The sequence below is a fragment of the Paralichthys olivaceus genome, chromosome 23, assembly GCF_024713975.1.
Source record: "Paralichthys olivaceus isolate ysfri-2021 chromosome 23, ASM2471397v2, whole genome shotgun sequence".
Lineage (NCBI taxonomy): Eukaryota > Metazoa > Chordata > Actinopteri > Pleuronectiformes > Paralichthyidae > Paralichthys > Paralichthys olivaceus.
In genome coordinates this window covers 13,643,452-13,664,829 of record NC_091115.1, presented here as the reverse complement: position 1 = coordinate 13,664,829, position 21,378 = coordinate 13,643,452, and the positions used below count along the sequence as shown (strand labels likewise).

The 21,378-nt window shown below is 40.2% G+C and overlaps 1 protein-coding gene across 1 annotated transcript; it reads left to right on the top strand.

The window, feature by feature from the left end:
* Positions 1 to 1,191: 1,191 nt before the first annotated feature.
* Positions 1,192 to 14,785, top strand: LOC109637543 (serine/threonine-protein kinase 38-like). Its single transcript, XM_020099985.2, has 14 exons — positions 1,192 to 1,496; positions 6,839 to 6,978; positions 7,922 to 7,973; positions 8,062 to 8,184; positions 8,737 to 8,820; positions 8,902 to 9,025; positions 9,268 to 9,422; positions 9,525 to 9,627; positions 9,776 to 9,837; positions 10,076 to 10,193; positions 10,627 to 10,750; positions 10,872 to 10,967; positions 11,074 to 11,165; positions 12,008 to 14,785. Exons 2-14 carry the CDS (start codon positions 6,851 to 6,853, stop codon positions 12,130 to 12,132), a joined length of 1,386 nt encoding a protein of 461 aa, XP_019955544.1. The 5' UTR covers positions 1,192 to 1,496; positions 6,839 to 6,850; the 3' UTR covers positions 12,133 to 14,785.
* The last annotated feature ends 6,593 nt before the right edge of the window (positions 14,786 to 21,378 follow it).

Sequence of the window (21,378 nt, the reverse complement as noted above, 5' to 3'; positions counted from 1 at the left end):
CACTCAAATGTGTCTCTGTGGTCAGATGGGCTTCAGAGTGAACTTTATAAAGCACAGGCTGTGGGCCAGAGCGTTTATAGACCGAAATCTAAATATAGTTGCTGTGTCACAGCTCTGTGGGCGCCATTGATGTGAGAAATATAGAAACAGCCTTGTCTGCGATGGACACCACACCCAGAAGTTTGAACAGGCTACACCCACCTTCTGTGCATGTTGAAATCATGGCCTCAAAAGTAAAATCACTTAACCTGTCCAAATATGGAGACTGATGACAGGAAAGACCTCACCCCCCAGCCTGTGCTGATTCTCACTGTGTTTTGTTCAGTAAGACTTTGTTTTGTCATTTGTTTTCTGCATTATTTAGTAGTAATTAGAGTCGTTTATTCGCTGCATCCTGCTCCTCTCAGCTTACAAGGAAATGGCAGATAAGGTGGATGAATTTCCAAGAAGGCTTGCTTGGATGATTGGAGGGAATGAGTCATTATCTTTGTTTTTTTGTTGTGAAAATGTGATCTGACGTGTCCACATTTGAAGTATTTCTGGCCCAAACTAGTCATTCTTACACCACAGGTTTCAGATCTTGCCTTGAAAGACATATCTCTTAGAATGTAGAATACAGCTGTGGCCTGTCTGGGTCATCATTATGGTTTTATTGTTATATTATCACATTGTACATTGTTTTTCATCTATTATATTGGCACAAGGCTGAAGTAGTCCAATAAAAATCTCTATAAAGATATAGTACAGAAGGGCTGTTATGTTTACACATCAAAAATATTTAGTTTAATATGGTTCTATACACCAATAAAAACCTGCAGTTTGTATTTTCAAAGTGACCTTTTGTTGACCTCTTGTAGTTCATACATCATTATTCTATGGGGATGTTAACTCAATATAATTCAAGAAAAATATCAGAATAAAATATTAAGTGTTTTTCAATAAGAATATTCAAAAACAATGACGCAATAATCCTTATAATTCCTCGAGCTCTTTTATTCTCTCATAGCTGGGAGGGATTACCGGCTGCTTCCCGAATTGAACGCAACACTGCGATTGGCTGATACACTTGTCAATCTCATGTCTATCCCTTATAGGATTGGCCAGCGGGAACCAGCGGTCCTCTTGCTTGTTGATGATTGGCTCGCGGTAACGTCGCTCAAGCGCTGACGTGCGACGCGGCCAACGGTGCCCGGGAAGCAGCTCCGCCCCTCACTGTTGTTTGATGGCGCTGTACGCGGAGCCAGCGTCCGCTCCGCAGGTCAGAGGTGACTAATGGAGGCTTTACGACAGTCTTAAATAATGTCGGCTTAGCTTGTTGTTAGCCTCGGGGGCGTCTGCTATGACTAGCTGTTTATCCTGGTAGGTGTGTGTTGAGGGAGCAGCCAGTGAAGTGGAGCGTGTAGCCTCCAGCTGCACAGCACAGAGAACATCTTTGTATTTCTTCACCTGAGTGGCCGGCGGGGAGCCCATCTTTGACTCTGGAGCAGGACACGGAGGTAGGAGGAGATATGTCTTCAACCTCTTCACTCTTTTACTCTCTCGGGTTTTTTTCATCTATTGTGGGAATGGAAGCTGCCAGACAGTCGTGTAGCACACACACACACACACACACACACACACACACACACACACACACACACACACACACACACACACACACACACACACACACACAGCTATGCTAACACAAGCCAGCGTGAGTGTGAGCCAGTGGTTAAAATGTCCAGAGAAATGTGAAGAGTGAAAACTGTTCTCTCCCATCATGTCTGAGGCAGCAGGGCCGGAGCTACCGTGGCACCTTGCAGGGGGTTGACAGGGGGGCCCGACTGAGGTGTCCGCTTAAAGGTCCAGTGTGTAAGATTTAGGTGATAAGGAACTATTGTCAGATATTTAATGTAGAATAATCCTCATGATGTTTTCACTATATTGTATGGATCTAAATTGTATGAATTGTAGTTTATACAATGTAGTTTTACTTTATATTTTTTACATTAGTCCAGACTGGACAAAGTAAACATCTTTTAAGATTTTCTGACAATTAAAGTCTACCACAGGTTCTTTTTCATGTTTGGAAGGAGAGGGTGAGGTGAGGGGTGTTCAGCTGCAACGTGCAACTTCGACACTAGATATCACAAAAATCTACACACTGTACCTTTAACAGGATAAAAAATTAAATTGACTCATCATCTACCCACCGCTATAGTGATGGAGATGTGGGTGAAGTCTTTGAGTGCACAAAACACTGAAGGAGTTTCGTGGGTAAACAGCGTTGCAGCCAAATTCAATACAATTGATGTCACTCAGGGACTGATTCTTCAAACGTTAAAGAACAACAGAACAATAAAATGCATACTCCATACTGCTCCTGTGGTGTCATCCAAGTGTATGTAAGCCCCGACATTGTAAATCCACTTGAAACGAAGTAGCGATGCTACCCCGTGCGTGTGAACGCTGCTCCAAGGAGGATATCGGAGGACATTTAGGCTTAAAACACGGCGTTAATGATGCCATTTCGAATTTGAATGCTGTGTATTTTGAATTGGCTGTTTACCTCTAAAATATATACGTTAATAACTTGGAATATCGCAAAAGTTCAATATGTATCAATACATTTCTCCTTCAAGCATGGTGAGGTACAACACATGGATGGTTTTCATGTTCTTACCTCAGATTTGTCAAATGTTATGCTGTCTATTAGGTGTTTCTCATTCTCTGCCCATTGAGAAGACTTTAAAACCACAACATCCACTCAGGAACAAAAATCTGTCTATGAACTCCAAACAAATAATCATTTGACATTTATTGTCTGGTATGATTTAGTTATTTATTACATTTTTATAAGATAATTTGCCATGTCTCCCAGCCTAAATTAGTAGCATGACCATTAGGTTACACAGGAGAAAGCTGTATATTTATCTTGTTTTGTTCACTTAAAAATTGGCACTGACCTTGAAGGAGCATATTCTGATGCATGTTTTTTTAAGTATTGCCACTGAAAAACAAAATGTAAAGGTATGAATACAGATATATTTCCTCGGTAAAATGTGCCTAATGATAAAAGTATTATGGAATTATTGATACATTCACTCATTACTGAAATAGTTACTTTTCAGTATGTTTTGCTTGGTTGTTTTATGTAATTTTCTGTCAATATAAATTGTCTGCTTTTTTTATGTGTGTGCGCCCCATTCCTCTCTTCAGAGTCATGACTGAGGCCATTCATTCAGGACGGAAAGGGTTTCCTGTCCAGTCACTTACGATACTTGTAGGGTGGAGTGTGTCTCTAGGTTTCCACAAACATATGTAAACTGCACCAAACTGAGAAACCCACCATGTAGGGAAATAGTTACACTCTGAATCTTCAGCCTACTTTTACTTCATATTCATACTCCATAGATAATTGTATTGATAACATGTGAGGCATTATGAGTCTGACTCTCAGCTCAAGATCTGCAAAATCTTACACTGAATTTTAGTTGAAGATGTTTGCACATGTCTATTTGAAATTTGGAATAGTATAACTGAACTCAGAATGGTTGAAGCTGAGTGCACACCTGTCTGTAGCAGAGTGTTTCAAGGGACTTTTCTCCTTTATCATGGCGTTGTTGCTATTTCTTGTGCCTAACAAGGAATTTGAGAGGGTTTTTAATTGCCCACAAGAATGACAGAAACAATAGATAGAATGGCTGGTAGGTGAGCTTACAGAAATAATAGTCTACTGCCACCACCAGTGGGCAATAAATCAAAAGATGGATGCAAACAGACACCAGGTCCTTTATGGGACAGAACACTGTCTGAGATTTACAGAGAGATATTGCTCTCACTTTTATATTGCTCTTATTCTTGTAATTGTCTAGCTTTCTTGTCCCGACAGTACACCACTGCTTTTGTCTTATGTTGTTGATGCTTATTAATGCATGTAACATCTACCTACGCAGATAAACTTGGGATGATCCACAGATCTTGCTGGCAGCAGTTTTCTTTGGGAGATATCTTTATTTACTGTTGATTACATTAACTGTATAGTTTGGGCACTGAACCTTTTAAGAGTTCATCTTTGCTAGATCTTAGTTTCAATTGTTAAATATAGCTCTCAGGCTGCAAGCTTTAGTCTATAAATATTGAGCTTGCTTTCAAATTGTCTTCCTTATAAGTGTTGTGAAGTAACTGTGTTTGTTTAGCTGTAGGGTGGATCTGGTTAATGTCAAGCCAAACTGAATCCTTTCAGTCTGAGCTAAAGGCCCAGCTGAGTCTGCTGTTAAGCAACAGTTTCTAACTGTTTAAATTATGCTTCATTTTCCACCTTGTTGGAAAAACCACCACGGAAGTTTTTTTTCTCAAGTTTGTACATCAATAGGTCTTTCGCTCCAAAGACATTTTGAAATGTCACAGTAGGAAAAACACAGGTATAAGAAATGAAATGAATAATAGCTGAATTCCACTGAGCTGTGTATATTCAATGATATGATATATAGACCACTGTCAGAGCAAACACTCAACATTGTCAGCAGGAAACAGTTGTAGTTAGTTACTACATTCTACTACATTCAATTTAGGTAAACAAGCTGCAGGGTCCTGGTATTTAACATGCAGGCCCACTGGTTCTGCTTACTGGGACACTTGATGGAACTGAGCCATCGTTAATGAAATTAGTTTCGTTCAGTTCATTTAGTTTCCAGTGCTTACTGGGACAAGTGGAAAGAGTCAGCTGTGCATGCTGACTCACTCAACCCATGATTAATGTTTAGAAGTGGGCCTCACCAAATGAACCACCGTTAACCTTATCACATGATACTTGAAGAACTCCATAGATGATTATTTAGTGTCACTTTTCATTTATTACTTATTTATTTACAATCTTAACCTTTCGGGGAAATGGTAACAGACATCGGAGAGTCTCTTTTTTTGATGAACACCCTCAACTCCAGAAGTGAAGTCCAAACAAGTCCCAGAGCAGGCGGAGGTGAGCTGCCGCTGGAAGTAACACAGCCAAGCAATTTCTAACTCCCAACACTTTAAATGGAAAAGAGCACATTTCAGATAAAGGTTTGTCTTCTCTGCAGAAGCTGTTCTTAATTCCATTGTTGTGTAATCAAAAGAACACAGGGTATTTGTCTTTTTTTCCTGCACATGTACTGTATTTAGTAAATGGTCTATATTTATATAATGCTTTTCTAGTCTTCATTTTGGGGTTCGTGGTTTGCCCAAGGATACCTAGTCATGTGGAATAGAGGTGCCAGGGATTGAACCATCGACCTCTTGAGCCCCAGCTGCATAAACTAGATAGAGGCTCCCTGCAAGAATGAGAGGAAATTAAGTCTGCTTGTGCTGCTTTGTGTTCGTGACAATGAATTGTGGTGCTTTAAGCTGAGCTGAGGGTCAAATGTGGTCAGATCTGCTACTGTGGCTCAGGAGGTAGTAACCAGGAGGTCTGTGGTTTGGTGTCCATCTCCTCCGTTCTGCATTCAAGTGTCCATGGTCAATATACTGTCAGCGGTGCCGACCGTGAATGAATGGTGTGTGTGATAGAAAAAGGGCTGTGTATAAATTCTGTATGTCCGCGTGAATTGGTGAATGTGATTTGTACTGTAAAGGACTCGGAGAAGCCAATGAGACTTGAAATACACTGTATAAATACATCTCAGCTTAAACCTCCCTCACCAAGAAGCCTCCAGAAGTGATTCACAGATTTGTCCTCAGAAGTCAGGAAGTGTCTGGTTGTTGTACTATTGGGCCGGGACGGGAAAGGGGCCAGTGACTAGACAAAACATGATCCCTATCTGTGAGCTGCAGGACTGTTTTATCTCTGTTTGGGCTAATCAAGCCCATTCATACCTTTTCTAATGCTGAAATGTTTGGACACATCCACCCTTTTACACTTTCCCTCTATTACATAATCGGATCATGTTAATTTGCCATTAATGTAAGAAGAAGAAAATCAAAGTTAATTTAGTAGTGCTTGGTGTTACCCCTCTCTTTCACATTATCATTCATGCTCATTTATCTACTGCTTATTACCTACACCTCACAAGCATGTGGGTATGTTTCTTATGCTCACTGTGGTTTTCTCTCTACCCACACAAGTGCTACAAGATGTCAGTGTTTGTGTTTTTGCCAGGGACAGAACAGAGCGAGTGCAGAAATACATCTCAATTTCCTGCTTTTACATGTAGATCTCTATCTACTGAATTGATCTGATCTGTTCCTGCGAATGAATCATGGCATCTGGTTTTTCTCACCAGTATAATCAACATCTGATGCTTTCTCAGCTTTCAAGTGAATTTCCTGGATCTTTTTCTGCCCTCCATAAATTTGTTCTAGTTTGATAGGATCCAAATCTGTGAAGAATTCACAGGAATGCATTCTGAGAAATAACGATTAGTTCCTGGAGTGAAAGCTTTGCAGACCGTGAGCCAACCACACTAGTTGTCAGGTCATTAAATTGAACTGAACACTTACTGGTTTCATGAAGCTTTAATGATGAATGCTAAAACGTAGCACCACAGTAGCAGTGAAAGGTGTTAATGTTGCACAATAATGTCGAGCTTATGTTTGTGAACATCAGATAACATCAGCCACTATAAACCTCTGGTTATATCACAAGTGTGGCTGCAGCAACACAACAGTGTGAGTGTATTGAATTGATTGAGGTTGTGTTTTATTAGGAATGAACTGCACTTTGGTAACAGTGAAAGAGATTTCCTCTTTGGAAACCTCTGTTGATGTCAAACTCTTCCCTGGTTGGTTAGAAGAATATTGTAGAAGACTGAATCCTGATATTCACCTCACACTACTGGAAGCACTAACTGGACTGATGTGTTGGTGTGTTTTTTCACAGGATAGTGTGGCCATGACGGGAGGGACTGCAGCTACCCTTCCCATGAGCAACCACACCCGAGAGAGGGTGACCGTGGCAAAGCTGACACTGGAAAACTTCTACAGCACTCTGCTCACCCAGCACGAGGAGCGGGAGATGAGGTAAAACCATAGAGTGTATATAAAATGCACGTAGACTCCAGGTCCTTAAAGTGACATCAATACTGAAGAGTCTGAAACCTGTATTCTCTCCAATGACCAGCAGAGGGCGTCTCCACTGGTTGCAAAAAGATGTTTAGTTTCTATAGAATGAGATAATGATTCTATTTCTCACTTGATTTATAACATAAGCATTTATAACATTAGTAAACATTTTCATAAAGAGTTTACTGTCTCAATTGTCTCAAGCCAAATAGACGATGAAGCACTGCTTGCCTTGGGGATGAGACCCTGTGATTGACAGCTGTGTGGGTGCAGGTTGTAGTTGAAGGTGGGCGTGCAGTGTCCTCAGGCTCACCCCTTCCTGCTCCTCCAAATATGGTTACTTCTGATTTCAAAATGCCAAACTTGAGGCTTCAAGGCGACAGTTCACAAACCAATATGTGTCTATTTTATTACAAAAACAAATGATTTATTTTACTTCCTGGATATTTAACCTTTTAATAGTGACATAACACTTTCCCAGACCTTTATACGACAGTGCAGCCAGTGACCTCAGTTACTATGCATGTAAATGAAGTGTTGTGTTTACAGCATCAAATGTCACTCGCTCTGCCAATGCAAAAGAAAACAATGCAGAGGTGTTTCATCGCAGGTGTATACACAACAAATGGGCAGCTTATAATCTACCTCTTGTGTTCTCACGTTACCTGAGAGTTGATCGCTGGTCCAGGTAACATGGCTCAGCGTGGCTCACCCTTCACTGCAGAAACTGAGAGGGGAGTCATTTTCAAGATCTGACACGCTTAAGTCACCTGATCCCTCCTTGCTTGTTTTCACATAAATATCTTACTCTTATATTGTTAATTAACTAGGACTGCAGCATTTTGTCTTTATGTTTGCAGGTATTCATTTTAATACCTTACACTCTTTTTTTTAACCATAGGCAGAAAAAGTTGGAGAAGGCAATGGAAGATGAAGGTTTACCAGACGAGGAGGTACAGTATGGTTTTTTTATCCTTACTTACAACTCTCAGTTAGTTTTTTTAAAATTCAAACCACTGAGAGTCTCTTTGTGTTTTGCAGAAAGTAATGCGACGCTCTCAGCACGCTCGTAAGGAGACCGAGTTTTTGCGACTGAAGAGGACACGACTAGGCTTGGATGACTTTGAGTCCCTTAAAGTTATCGGACGAGGTGCTTTTGGAGAGGTATGTTAACCTGGTGGAACAGTTGACGGCGTTTTAAGTGAACCTTTAATTTCCTCACTTCAAGTAAGGGTCATTAGGAGTGTGTGTGGTTTCTGTGGTCTTGTCACTTTCACCAAAGTGTTACTACAGTGTTCATTTCATTTCCTGTGTGTTATACTTTCGATATCGTAAAACTAATACCACTGTCTTCAAGCACTGACATACTTAAATGAATCAAGGGTGATGGTGCTTTGGAGTAAAGGAACTATGTATCCCATAAACCATTGCAAGCAATGCCCTTCAATGACCTCCAGCGAGCTTCTTCTTAAATTGAACCTTGTTGTTAATATAGTGTTATAATATAATGTAGTTTGTAGTTTTACAGTTAAACCTTTTTACCTTTTACTTTTAAATGTTCTTGTCTTATTTAAATTATATATAATTTGGGTTTGTTTCCGGTTTTTTTGTCCTTTGTGAAGCACTTTGTTACAGTTGTTTTGAAAGGTGCTTTATAAATAAAGTTGTATTCAATCATATTGCTTGTGTCTTAAAATGTGATGTCACCTCCTCCAGGTGCGTTTGGTGCAGAAAAAAGACACGGGTCACATCTACGCCATGAAGATTTTGAGGAAAGCAGACATGCTGGAAAAGGAACAGGTAAAGCATTTTGTCAACACCACAGTTCTAAAGGACGTTAGGCGCCTTGTTAAAGGTAGGAAGTCTCCCCTCTCCCTGCAGGTTGCTCATATCCGAGCAGAGAGGGATATTCTAGTCGAGGCAGACGGTGCCTGGGTGGTCAAGATGTTCTACAGCTTCCAGGACAAGAGGAACCTCTACCTCATCATGGAGTTCCTGCCTGGAGGTTTGCACTTAAATTATAAAGCTGCTTTCAGACCTGCTGTAATCCCCAGATATTCTTCGGACATTATCTGAATTAAGCTACTTCTCAGTTCAGTGCATGTCTGAAAGTTGATTATTTTATTCACTTCAAACTAACAGGAAAGTGACAATATGTTAAGTGTGTACAAGAGAAGATGCTGTTTACTGAACTTAATAAATCATCTATTGATAGAAAATGATAATGACTTGTGAGCTTGTTGCCAGGCGACATGATGACCCTGCTGATGAAGAAGGACACTCTGTCAGAAGAAGCCACGCAGTTCTATATCGCAGAGACGGTTTTAGCCATCGACTCCATCCACCAGCTTGGCTTCATCCACAGAGACATCAAACCTGACAACTTGCTGCTGGACTCCAGGGTGAGACCACACACACCAGAAATCTCTTCACATACAGGTTAAACATCATCTGTTTGCATGATGACTCTGCAGGTGATTGATCAAATGTCTCTCTGCTCACAGGGACACGTGAAGCTGTCCGATTTCGGCCTGTGTACGGGCTTGAAAAAAGCTCATCGCACAGAGTTTTACAGGAACCTGACCCACAACCCACCCAGTGATTTCTGTGAGTTCAAAAATCTAACATCCACAATAAACGCCAATCACTAATGCAACCAGATCCAAATGCAGATGTATATTCATGTGCTTTATAATACATTTCAGAGATGCCGCTTTGTTCTCCTTTTACATTTCCTGTGTATCCTTCCTTGCAGCCTTTCAAAATATGAACTCCAAGAGGAAAGCAGAAACCTGGAAGAAGAACCGCAGGCAGCTGGTAAGACTTCAGCATTTACTGGCTCTGGTATTCCAGAGAAACATTGTCTTGACCAAGGACAGACATGGTGGCATGGAAGAGCTTAGTACATATTAGCACACAAGTACTGTTATTATCCAATTAAAATGCATATTTAAAGACAACAACAAGTAGTTTGATATACCAAAATAAATGAGCACATTATTATTCTGTTCTTGTTTTTTAATTTCTACCTAAACTTTTCATGTGTAACTTTCAGGCTTATTCCACTGTGGGAACGCCGGACTACATTGCTCCTGAAGTCTTCTTGCAGACGGGATACAACAAGCTATGTGACTGGTGGTCTCTGGGTGTCATCATGTATGAAATGCTCATTGGTAAGCATGCATTTGCCTGTAGAGATGCTCTCAGACATGAAACAGATGCGTAATACGCATAAAAGACAAAGACAAACATGTCAACTAGGAAAGAGCTTTACGTGATGAGGGCTGGTGTTTATGTGCTGTAAACAAAAACGTGCTATGAATTTTTATGTCATGTCATTTGCCAGAGTTCCAAACTGCACATATGAGACATGGAGAGTGCAGTGGGATTCTCTACTGCATCTTCCAGGATGCACTTGGAAAATAAAAACCACAGAATGTAGCATCATATTGAGTAACTAAAAATTGTAGATGGCACAAATCATTCAGACTTTATTTTGACTGTACAAAGTAACAGTACAGCCAATTAAATTGATCAAATGAGAAAAAATAAGGTTTTAGTATTAAGTACCACCGGCTTTTCCTAAAATTCTCTGTCTGTGTTCAGGTTATCCACCTTTCTGCTCGGAGACGCCGCAGGAGACGTACAGGAAGGTGATGAACTGGAAGGAAACACTCGTCTTCCCACCTGAAGTCCCCATCTCAGAGAGGGCAAAAGACTTGATATTAAAGTTTGTAAAAAAAAAGCATTTTTAAATCAAACTCACCTCAAAGCCATATGCTAAATATGTTGGTATTTCTACTGCATATTTGAATCAGGCAGTTGTATGATCAGTCTGCTGTGTGTTTCAGGTATTGCACTGATAATGAGAACAGGATTGGAGCTGTGAGTGTGGAAGAGATCAAGAGTCATCAGTTCTTTGAGTCAGTGGACTGGGAGCACATAAGGTACAGGAAGCGTTTTGTTTTTTCACCTTCTTTTGGAAAACCACTGCTCTCTAAATTTTCCCTCTTCCTCACTGAGTGCATGATTTCCTTTGTGTTGCCTCCACAGGGAGCGGCCGGCAGCCATATCTATTGAAATCAAGAGCATTGACGATACCTCCAACTTCGATGAATTCCCTGAATCAGACATCCTTCAGCCAGGTTTGTATAAAGTATTCTTCTAGCTGCACTGCAGGAAAATGCGTTTGCGTGTTTTTTAGAACGCAAGTCTTGTGTAGTAATAGATTCTTGGCAAAAGGGAACTTATTGAGCCACAAACACATTAATTTGAACATTGTGTCACTTGAATAAGCAACAACAACAGTGCTATTGGCCCAGTAGGGCTTTCAGTTTTTCCAAAAACCAAGTTTGAATGATTTAGACATGACACACAATTTGTTGGAAATATATTAGAACCCACCCCATCTCCACATGCATGCAGTCAGACAAGGTTGGTGCTGGTGCTAACAGGTGAGCCCATAGATTTGTTCTAAGACAGCATGTTACAAAGAAGATACACAGCCTCACCTTTAAACATTACTTTACTGTCGATGGTGTCAAGGACAAAATAATTCAACTCGCTTGCCCTTAGAGGCTCTGGTGTCATGATTGTCTGTTCAGGATGGTTTTGCTTACAAACGTCCTCCATTTTCATAGCATAACATTTTCATCAGACATTACTGTCTCTGCTGACAGCTCCAGAGGGCGTTTGATGAGTGAAGCTCACAGTGATCGCCCTCTGCTGGATCAGGAGACAAACTACTTCAGACAGTTTGATGCGCCTTTACACTGAATATTTTGAATTTGAACATCAGTCATTACAGGTTGATCTTTCCCCCCATATTCAAATTAATGTTTGAGTTCTGGAATAAAAGGTGCCAGCCATATCTCAGCCTCTTAGTTTTGTTATGGTTATAAATACTTGTGTTGGCTCCTCATTTTCATTGCAATCACAATGACCCCAAGTTTAAATTACAATTTCTTTATTCTGTGTTTGTGAACAGCCAATTCGACGGAGCCAGACTTCAAGTCCAAGGACTGGGTGTTCCTCAACTACACGTACAAGCGCTTCGAGGGTCTGACTCAGCGAGGCACCATCCCCACGTACATGAAGGCAGGGAAGGCTTGATGTGCTCAAACAGGGAGACGCCGTTGTGCAGGAAATAAAAACAAAAAACAAAAACAGACGTTTACGGACACAGGGTCGGGCCCTGGAGCCCCGCTGGTGCTGAAGGCTGCACTGACAGCCTCTCAGTCAATAAATTTAACCATCACAATAATTTTTGGTCTGCTCAGCCACCGCAAGGACTCCCAAAAGCATTACCGCATTACCTCGGTTGTTTATACTGTATACCTGTGCTGTCTATAGCCATAGCTCTCAGGCCACCTCACTAACTAGGACACTAAATCAGCATATCTGCATGTTCAGCAGCACATTGCTTCTGGAGAGATTAGGAGTGAGGCTTGGATACAAATCACTGCTTCGACATCTTTGCGTCGACAGGTCTCAGCACTGACGGCTAAATTGGCTCTGATGCAGAGAACTACTAAAGAAATACTGAGAACATGCTCTATACACTGTAGTCAAACTGTGGATTATTGATAACAACAGAACCCCTCACTCGTCCTCACCCTAACTCTGTTCACGGAAGGTTCCAGCATGATTTCTGGTGTTTTTATTCCTGCTTCAGTTCACAAAAGCTTTAGGTGTGAAAACCTCCCACTGAAGTTTCTTTTTACCACAGAGAGATATCTTGTTTTGCTTTACCTGGTGGCTTAACTAGTGCTACTAGCCCAATGGGCTGTTAGAGGGTAAAGACTTGGTTTTAGGGTTAGAATTAGGTTAGGAATATGGGACACTTAATATATAGAGGAGTACAAGCAGCCAGGTGTCATTTTTATGTATGTTTATATTATGGCCTATGAAGATATTCCAATGAATTGGAAGGTTATCAGTGATGAAATTTGAGGCTTCTTAAACCGGTCTCAACCCCTGGTCTGCAAGGCTGCTGCTCTACTAACTGAGCTGAAGAGAACAGAAGGTAGTGGGGGTTGGCTACTAAAGAAAAAAATGAGGTATGTAGAGAATTCCAGGATAAAACATTCATATTATACTTAGATATAAGACTGTCCACAATGTACAATGCCAGAGCTGGGATTAGAGCCACAGACTCTTATGTTGCAAGCCTGGTGCTGTATCAACCGAGCTGATCAGGCTGTCTGAGGACAGTGGTGAACGGTGAGGAAAAAGAAGGTTGGGGCAAGATTTCACAATTTCACTTGGTTAGGTTAGAGGTAAGGTTTTGCTTCTGTCCACAATGAATGGAAATCAATGCAAAGTCCTGATGAGGATCGCTGCTCAAACCTCTGTGTTTGCGTCATTATTGCAGGTCCTAGAGACACCCTTTTTAACAGGAATCATCACTGAGCTGGTTTGGCAGCTGTTTGCACGTGTGTCTCTTCTGTGGACAGGTTTCGTTACCATGACTAAGCAAGTTATAAAACCTCACACGTGTGTGGTTCAGATCAAAAGGCAGAGTCGGAACATGGGTGTGGTCCTACACATGTGAGGGGCGTTCTCGTGATATAATGCCGTAATGACGACAGCTCAGAACGTCAGCATGTTGACATGTGTGGCGGCTGGTGTGACCACATAACACAATGTCTCTAGTTGGGTTTTATAAAAGGAGTAATAATACATGAAAAGTTACTGAGGGTTTTTTCATATGTACAAGTTCTTATTAAGTATTATTGTTATGGTTTCGTCTGTTAGTTAGACTGTCTGTGTACGTTAGCAGGACTACGCAAAAATGGCTGAATTACCACAGAACTTGAAGGATTTTTTTTCCATTTTCCTCCACATTGTGAGATAGGGCGCTGTGCAACAGTTTCTCACAGAATACTTCATGGATCCTGATAGGAAAAAGTCAGGCACATTTAGGGAACTGATATTTCTGACATAGTGCCACTTATTCACAGTAATGCATGAGGTTGAATTTAAAGCTTCTGTGCTGTTACTAACTGAAAACATTTTAAAAAAGACTCGAAAGGCTATATGATATAAAACAAACAAGTGAAAACTCAAATCATGCTGGAATCGTCCTGTAACCCTCGCGGTGGTGACACAACTCCTGTGCTACTGCTTTTCTCACAGAGGAACAACTTGTTGCTAAGAAAATATCTGAATGCAGTTTACCCTCTGCTCGACATCCGTTCCTGTTAAGGGTTGACCCTGACACGGTGCCAAGCAAACTTCGCTGTGTGCCACTTCCCTTCAGGGCCCATTCGTTTGTTCAGATTAGTGCGACAGTGAAAAATATTTCCCCTGATTTTAATTCCAATCAGTCCGACAGCCAGTCTGCTCCGTAGATGGACAAAACATGCAAAGTGCCTTTAGATATTTCACCAGATCTTTTAGAGGTTTTATCAGAAATTAATCAGAAGGACGTTAATTACAATTAAGAATTAGTTATAAAGGTTAATGAGGGAGAGAAATATGAGGAAGAAAATAGAAACACAGGGAATTTATTTTCTCAATGTGCTCATTCAGCTTTTTAAATGTGCGTTGTGAGAAAAGATTATTTGTCTCTGAGGACACATAAATGTCTGATGCGTCAATCATTAAATCATGTCCTCATAGTGATAAAACAAAGGCAGTCCAGGAAAAGCTTGGTTTTATGGGTTAGATAGGGGATCGTAAAAATCTATTGCCTCAAAGCAAACATGCTGAACTAAGTGTCTTTGTTTGGCAAGTGAGGAGAAATTAAATAAGAACAGATTAATGTCATGGACACAAGTATGTTTTTTGTTTTCGTTGAGGTTTAATTTTCTTAGTTGATACTGAATTAAGTTTCCATTTGCTGTATTTAATGTGTTTCTTTCCCTTAGAAAAAGCCTCAATAACATCAAATGCAAGGCCTCGCTTTGTCGACGAAAACAAATCTTCATCACGTCTGCTCCGAGTTGGCACGAGACACCCCGCTTAAAAGTAGTAACCAAAGAACTGTGATCGCCACACGTCGTGATCTGAACACACGTGTTCAGATGTAGCTGTCGCTTACTGCACTCAACTTCAAACTACCTTTAAAGAAAAACAAGAAAAAAAAATCACCTTTTTCCAAGAGACCTAACCTTGGGTCGTGGAATAATTTGCCATTTTGGTTCCGACACTTGTCAGAAAGTGAGCGTGCGGAGACGGACGTTCCTTAGTTACATCTGTTCAGTGTCTAGAAAAGCTATAAATGTACACGCAGGGACAGGAAGTACGCTGAAGACTTAACCAGGTTGAACCAAGCTGTAGCCATCACAAGAATCCCACATAAACAGTGTGGTACAGTTTCAGAGGAATAGAACTAAGGAAGTGGATCAGTTGGAAATATAAGAGTTGTTATTATATTACACCTGCACCAGCCTCTGTCTTTTTATATTTGAATCTGTTTAACCTTAGCTCATCCAGGAAGTCCTCATGGGAACCTGTTAGCTAGGATGCACCAACAAAACTGACCAGGAGCATTTTAATTATGGTTGACTGAAGGCAGATACATGTATATTTGTGCATTATTTATTATTTTTCAGGAGATTTTGTGCTAACATTCAGTGTATTTAAATTTGTTGATGGTCATGTTTGGATTCTCTAGGATTTAAAGGGGTACTGCAACAATTTCGACATTTTACAAAGTTAAAAAAGATCAGATAATACTGCAAATAATAAAATAATAATAATCAGAATTGATGCAGCAGAGGCCAAGGTATCCCATGATCCCACTTCTGTTGCTTTAATCCTCTATAACTACAAAATGTGTCCTCGAAACTCCAGTAATACTTCCTATGGGAAGTAAAGTGATGTTAATTTATAAAATCTGTGGAGTGCCCCTTTAATTACTGACAGAAAAATACATTGAAGCAATCTGGATCATGTCAGATTCACTTGTATTATCCCATTAAAACAATCCAAACATGTGGGTTCAACTCAAACAGAAATGTCATGAAAGCTGAAAGCAGCACAGCAGCAGGGACTGATGCACAATGGGGGATTTTGCTGATGGCTACCGCTGCAGATTTCCCGGCTGTGTCTAATCACTGGAACATACAGACACTACCTTGAAAAAAGGCCAAACCGCTGCATCCAGATACATCTCGTCTCACAGCTGAGATGGTCCGTGAAAAACCAATGTGGGTGTGGGGGTGTGATTGTGTGAAGAAGCTATAGTGACGGAAAAGGACATTTTCATGAAGTAGTAGAATAATCAGTGATTTCTGTTGTTGGGAGGTGACACGTCACCTTGTTGTGACTCTTCTGTGCTGCAATAGAGACATGACTACACTTTTATTTTCATCACAAGAACGTGCACAGAAAAACAAGTAAGAGGAGGAAATACCATATTTGGGATCCACACAATTCTATGTATATATAAGAGAACTTGAATTCTGTTGCTGTGCCACTTTATCTGAGAGGAGCTAAATTATGGTGAGAAATAGGGATTTAGAGAATTCTGTTACTGAGTTAAGCCAGATAATTCTTTTTCTGAACAGCCAAACATAACAACATCACACAATCTGTCACGACTGGATGTTTAGAGAACATATTTTCCCAACTCAGATTAAGGAAAATGTACATATCCAAGAATAAAAGCCAGTGACACAAAATAATAAAACGTACCTGCGGATCAGAGGCTCATTCACATCTAGTGTCTAGGTTTAAATTCAAGTAGTCTACTTCTCTGCCTCGGAAACCCCAGAGCGCAGCCACTAAGCTTATAATGTGTAATTTCCCCCCTTGTTAAAGCAAGAATCCCCTTAATGAAGGTTTTAAAAGCCCTCTGCAGGCCATGTGTTTTAGGTGTAATGATGTACATATTGTGGTAGACGCTTGAAGGAAGCTATCTGTGGAGTGAAGGACGGATGGTTCATTAATATATTCATTCACACTGGTGAGTTTTTATGTAGATAAAATGCTTAAAATAATAAAACAATTAAACACCAAAAGGTTTTAAGGTTTCTTTTATTTGATGGAGGCTGTGAGGCAGGCGGGTCTTAAAAGTTCTCCTCTAAATTGAGACCACGTTTCCCATAAACACATGGGGCGTGGAGGCCTGGAGAAAGGTCGAGAGAAACATTTTGTGTACACAGTATTATTACTTCTATTACTACCTCCACCAAGGTGGTTATGTTTTCACTCCTGTCTGTTTATTCACTTGTTTGTCAGCAAGATTACATGAAAATTCATTTCGAAATTTCCCACAGAACTTGAACTGATATCTTTGAGTGTTCTATTTGTCTTTTGTCATGTTTTTAATGGTGTCATTTTTGAAATAATAATAAAATTAATTTATATAGCACTGTTAAAAAAAAGTTAAGATCTTTAAATCAGAAAATGATATAAGAAATTCAGATGAGATATAAAAGAGGAGGTGATAGCTTGTCTGATTGCCCTCACAGCAAAATCTCTACCGCCCTGTGTTTCATGCCGTACCCTGGGAACCAGGAGCAACAGTTGGCCTGCAGATCCCAGAGTCTGAGCAGGTGTGACCAGGATTAAAAGGTCAGCAGTATAAGAGGGAGCGAGCCGCGTAAGAGCTTTGAAAGCTAGTAATAAAATTTGGAAATCATTTAATCTCTTAATATGTCAATAAAAAACAGATCAGTAAAGATTTGCTTCAGAGCAACAATGTGTCAGTTTTGTCCCTGCAAGCGCCAACTGTGCCGCTAGGGGGAGCTCTTAAAACAGTTTCCAGCTGGTCAGGAATGGACACCTCTGACTCACATGTACTGTTATTGTCTGATTCTGTTTTAAATGATTATATCTGCACCAAGTCCTGTTTAAAATCACAGAGATCAAGTTCATGGGTACTTCTCAATTCACAAATCTGATGCAGGCTGAAGTCACAAAGATTGTTCTGGTTAAAATGCTTGTTGGGGGAGACTGCAGTGTTTGTATATAGTTCAAGTTTAACTTTATATTTAATTGCGCAGTAATTACAGTGGAAACTCGAGATCAGTCCACATACACATGATCAATAATCCTATTTACTCCTAAATGATACATATTAAATAGCTTATTATTGTAATGATGGAGAATATGAAGTCAGAGGTTGATGTTTCCGTGGTCAGATCTTTTTGCTGTAGAAATCTATGAACAACTTTTGTTCACAGTGAATTGCTTTGATTTGAATGTGGAGGAGGAGACCCACATGTCCACATGATTTACTGACATCTCTTCACGTGGAGCGGCAGCCTCCTTACAAACATGGTTACGTGGTCGAGTGGCCAAGAATTCAACTTTTTTCTTTCTCGACCCAGCAAAAAAAAAAAGGTTCCATCTGTGTTAACCGGGTTTCTCCTGATCGATTATCCCAATAACAGAAACTGGGTTTGTGGTTTTCATCAAAGAAATCAGGTTACTTAAGTGGTTGTGAAGGCTCCTGATCAAAGTCTCTGACCTGATGTTCCATGTCATGACCCCATTACTGTCAAACAACACAGCCCCCACTGACTGCATATCAACCAGAGCTATGATAGTTCATTGAGCTATATGTTTTATAGATGAGGCAGTTTTATCTATAGAGCCCTTATCATACACTGAGGCAGATTCAAGGTACAGGCACAGTGAAAAACAACCCAAATAAATCCATTCGAAATTAAAAATCACAGTTTTAAGCAAAATATAAGTGATTAGCACAGAAAAGAAGTCAAAAAAACCAGAAGGAATCATTTTTATCAAAATAAATTACAAATATGTTAAAGGGGTAAAATAATACAAATAAAATAGACATATGTAACAAATAAAATAAAATAAAATAATGCTATGACCCTCTATACCTCTGCATAAAAACCCAGCAAGGAGTAAAATTATACAAATAAATAGAGGAACATGTGAAACATAATGAAATTAAAGGAAATAATAATCTTGATTTAAAAGCTTCAATGGATGAAGCATTCCTAAAAGACAGTCAGGCAGTTGATTGCTGAACCAAAACTCTCTCTTTCTCTCTCTGCCTTTTGTGTTTATGTGAAGTTGATTTAAAGTTATTTTAACTTCTCCACGATCAGTGACTGAATTATAGGATATGCAAATTTTTGCTAGAGGGAGAAAGAGAGAGGGAGAACAAAAGAGAGAAAGAGAGAGGGAGCTTTGTTTGTGTCAGGAAATGAAGAGCCATGGTGGAGCTTGGTGACACAGAGGTCACAAACAGGATCACCAGCCAATACCCCAAAGACGCAATCTAATCAAACCTGAAGGAGTGAAGCTTCTATCTAAACAAACCCCCCAAACAAATCTATTCATTCTTCTTTTTGTTGTGAATGTGAAAAAACCTGTAAAGGCAAAAAAAAACCTGTTCAGTCATTTGTTTCCTCTTGCAACAGAAGTGAACCGCTTGTCATAATGATGGAAAAATCTATTTCAATGTAAATGGTGTAACAGTGTTTAGAGTAATTGAATTACACTGAACAAAAACTTGGTTACTTGTGTGTCGGACACTTTATGGTAGCTTTCCAAGAAATGCCATCATCTCACTATAACACCTTGAAATGGTATCATATCGCTTTATTTCACCACATCTCCTGATTTGACCTAAATCTATAATGTGCATGATTGTGATAGGTGGACATTCTTACATTTCTGTCACAGCTTTAATGTATTTATACTTTTCTTTGCGATGCACTTTGCAACTCTGTTATGCGAAGCACCAAATAAACTAAGACGTTTCTCATCCTTTATTTCAAACCGTGGAGGCGATGACAGAGATAAAAACATACAGGTGAATCATTGACAGAAAACAAACAGAGCAAGACACTATGAAGGGACATATCTTTATTAAATCAGATACAGAATGAGTACATAAATAAACAGGTGTGAGTGCAATAAAAAAGAAAAGTCAGATAAAGACATAAAAAATATTGCATGCATTCATAGAAGACGTTGTATTCCTCAACAACTAATCTTTTTATTTGTGAACAAACATTTAAACACGTGGAGTTCGACGCCAGATCAGAAATGCTCACAGTCTGACTTCACTCCCATGGTCTCTCTGTCCTCCGCGTGCGTGTGTTTCCCCGTCCCATTCACGACGTTTCCGGGCTGGCGGACGTGCACGCGTGACGCCACTTTCTCCGTGGACGCTCTTTAAACGGGTTAACGAGGCAACCCACGCCACGTGACCGCTGCGTTATATAATATATAGGTCAACACGTTTCTCCGTGGCACGTGCGGTCTCTCGCTTACATAAAGTCTCGTGCTGAGGTCTCGAATTACACTATGTAGGTGAGGGCCAAAGATCGTCAGCGCTCGGGAGGATGTATCACTTTGAGGAGTTTTTTATTTTTTATTGTTGTTTCAAATGAGGACACCCTGAGAATAGAATAGTTGCAGAAGCCTAGATATGTTCACCCCACTTTAAAGTTTTTGAGTAAGTCAACACTGTGGCATCAACATGTGTGAGGTTTATTCAGGAAAACACGCACAATCTTTCCCCAGGTAGAAATAAAGCTGCCTCTCGGAGAATTTGGTTTAAAAGTGCAAACCAGATTAGGTTTTGGTGATTCAGGAGTAAAGTCCCTTTGTGTTATTTCCCTTTTGGTGCTCTACCTTCATTGTGCAGATGATAAAAAGCAGCAGGGTGTGATTTATTAAGAAGATAAGATCTACTTTATTGGTCCCAATCCGGGGGGGGGGGGATTCCTGGGTTACAGCAGCAGATAGTCAGGGTGAGGCAAACAAGAGAAGAAGTGGAAGTAGAAATGAGAATAAAATGGGCAATAAATAGAAATCAAGATATAATACACATCTACACTGCAGTGGGTAATATCATCTGTGGAGTGCAGTAGCACTGGATGCTTGCAGGAGGCTGTATACTGGATTTGTGCATTATGTATGAGATAGTGAAATAGATGCATACAACGCTGCTACTGTTATTGGTGTGTCATGCTTTTTATGTCTCTGTCTATTTCAGAAAAAGTACATATGCAGGTATGGTATGGAATATGAATGGAGTACAAAAATTCATAGTAGTATACTCAGTAGCTGAGTATAAATAACTAACTATATAAGGATGTGTGTATAAACATAATCACCCACAAATGATCATTCAAGGCAAAGTGAATTATATATTCAAAGAGAATGGGATCTTTCATCTGAAGCTAATGACACATGTTCATATTGATTGCACCTGAGGGTCCCACCACGGATCACGTGATCTGTTTACTGCTGATTATACAAACGGTCATAGTAGCGAGATGCTGATTCATGAGTGGGATGAGGTGAATGGGCCGCGGCCGTCATGACGGGCATGAATGAACCGAGGACGAAGAAGGAGACAAGTGTGCACTCTCCCTCCTTGTTCTCCTCTGTCCACGCGCGCACACACACACCCTCCTT

Bases quoted from the DNA above. Each gene is read 5' to 3' on its own strand.
- LOC109637543 (XM_020099985.2), top strand. From the start codon at position 6,851: ATGACGGGAGGGACTGCAGCTACCCTTCCCATGAGCAACCACACCCGA. The intron at 9,838-10,075 runs GTAAGACTTCAG...TGTAACTTTCAG, and splicing joins AGAAGAACCGCAGGCAGCTG to GCTTATTCCACTGTGGGAAC. The intron at 11,166-12,007 runs GTTTGTATAAAG...GTTTGTGAACAG, and splicing joins ATCAGACATCCTTCAGCCAG to CCAATTCGACGGAGCCAGAC.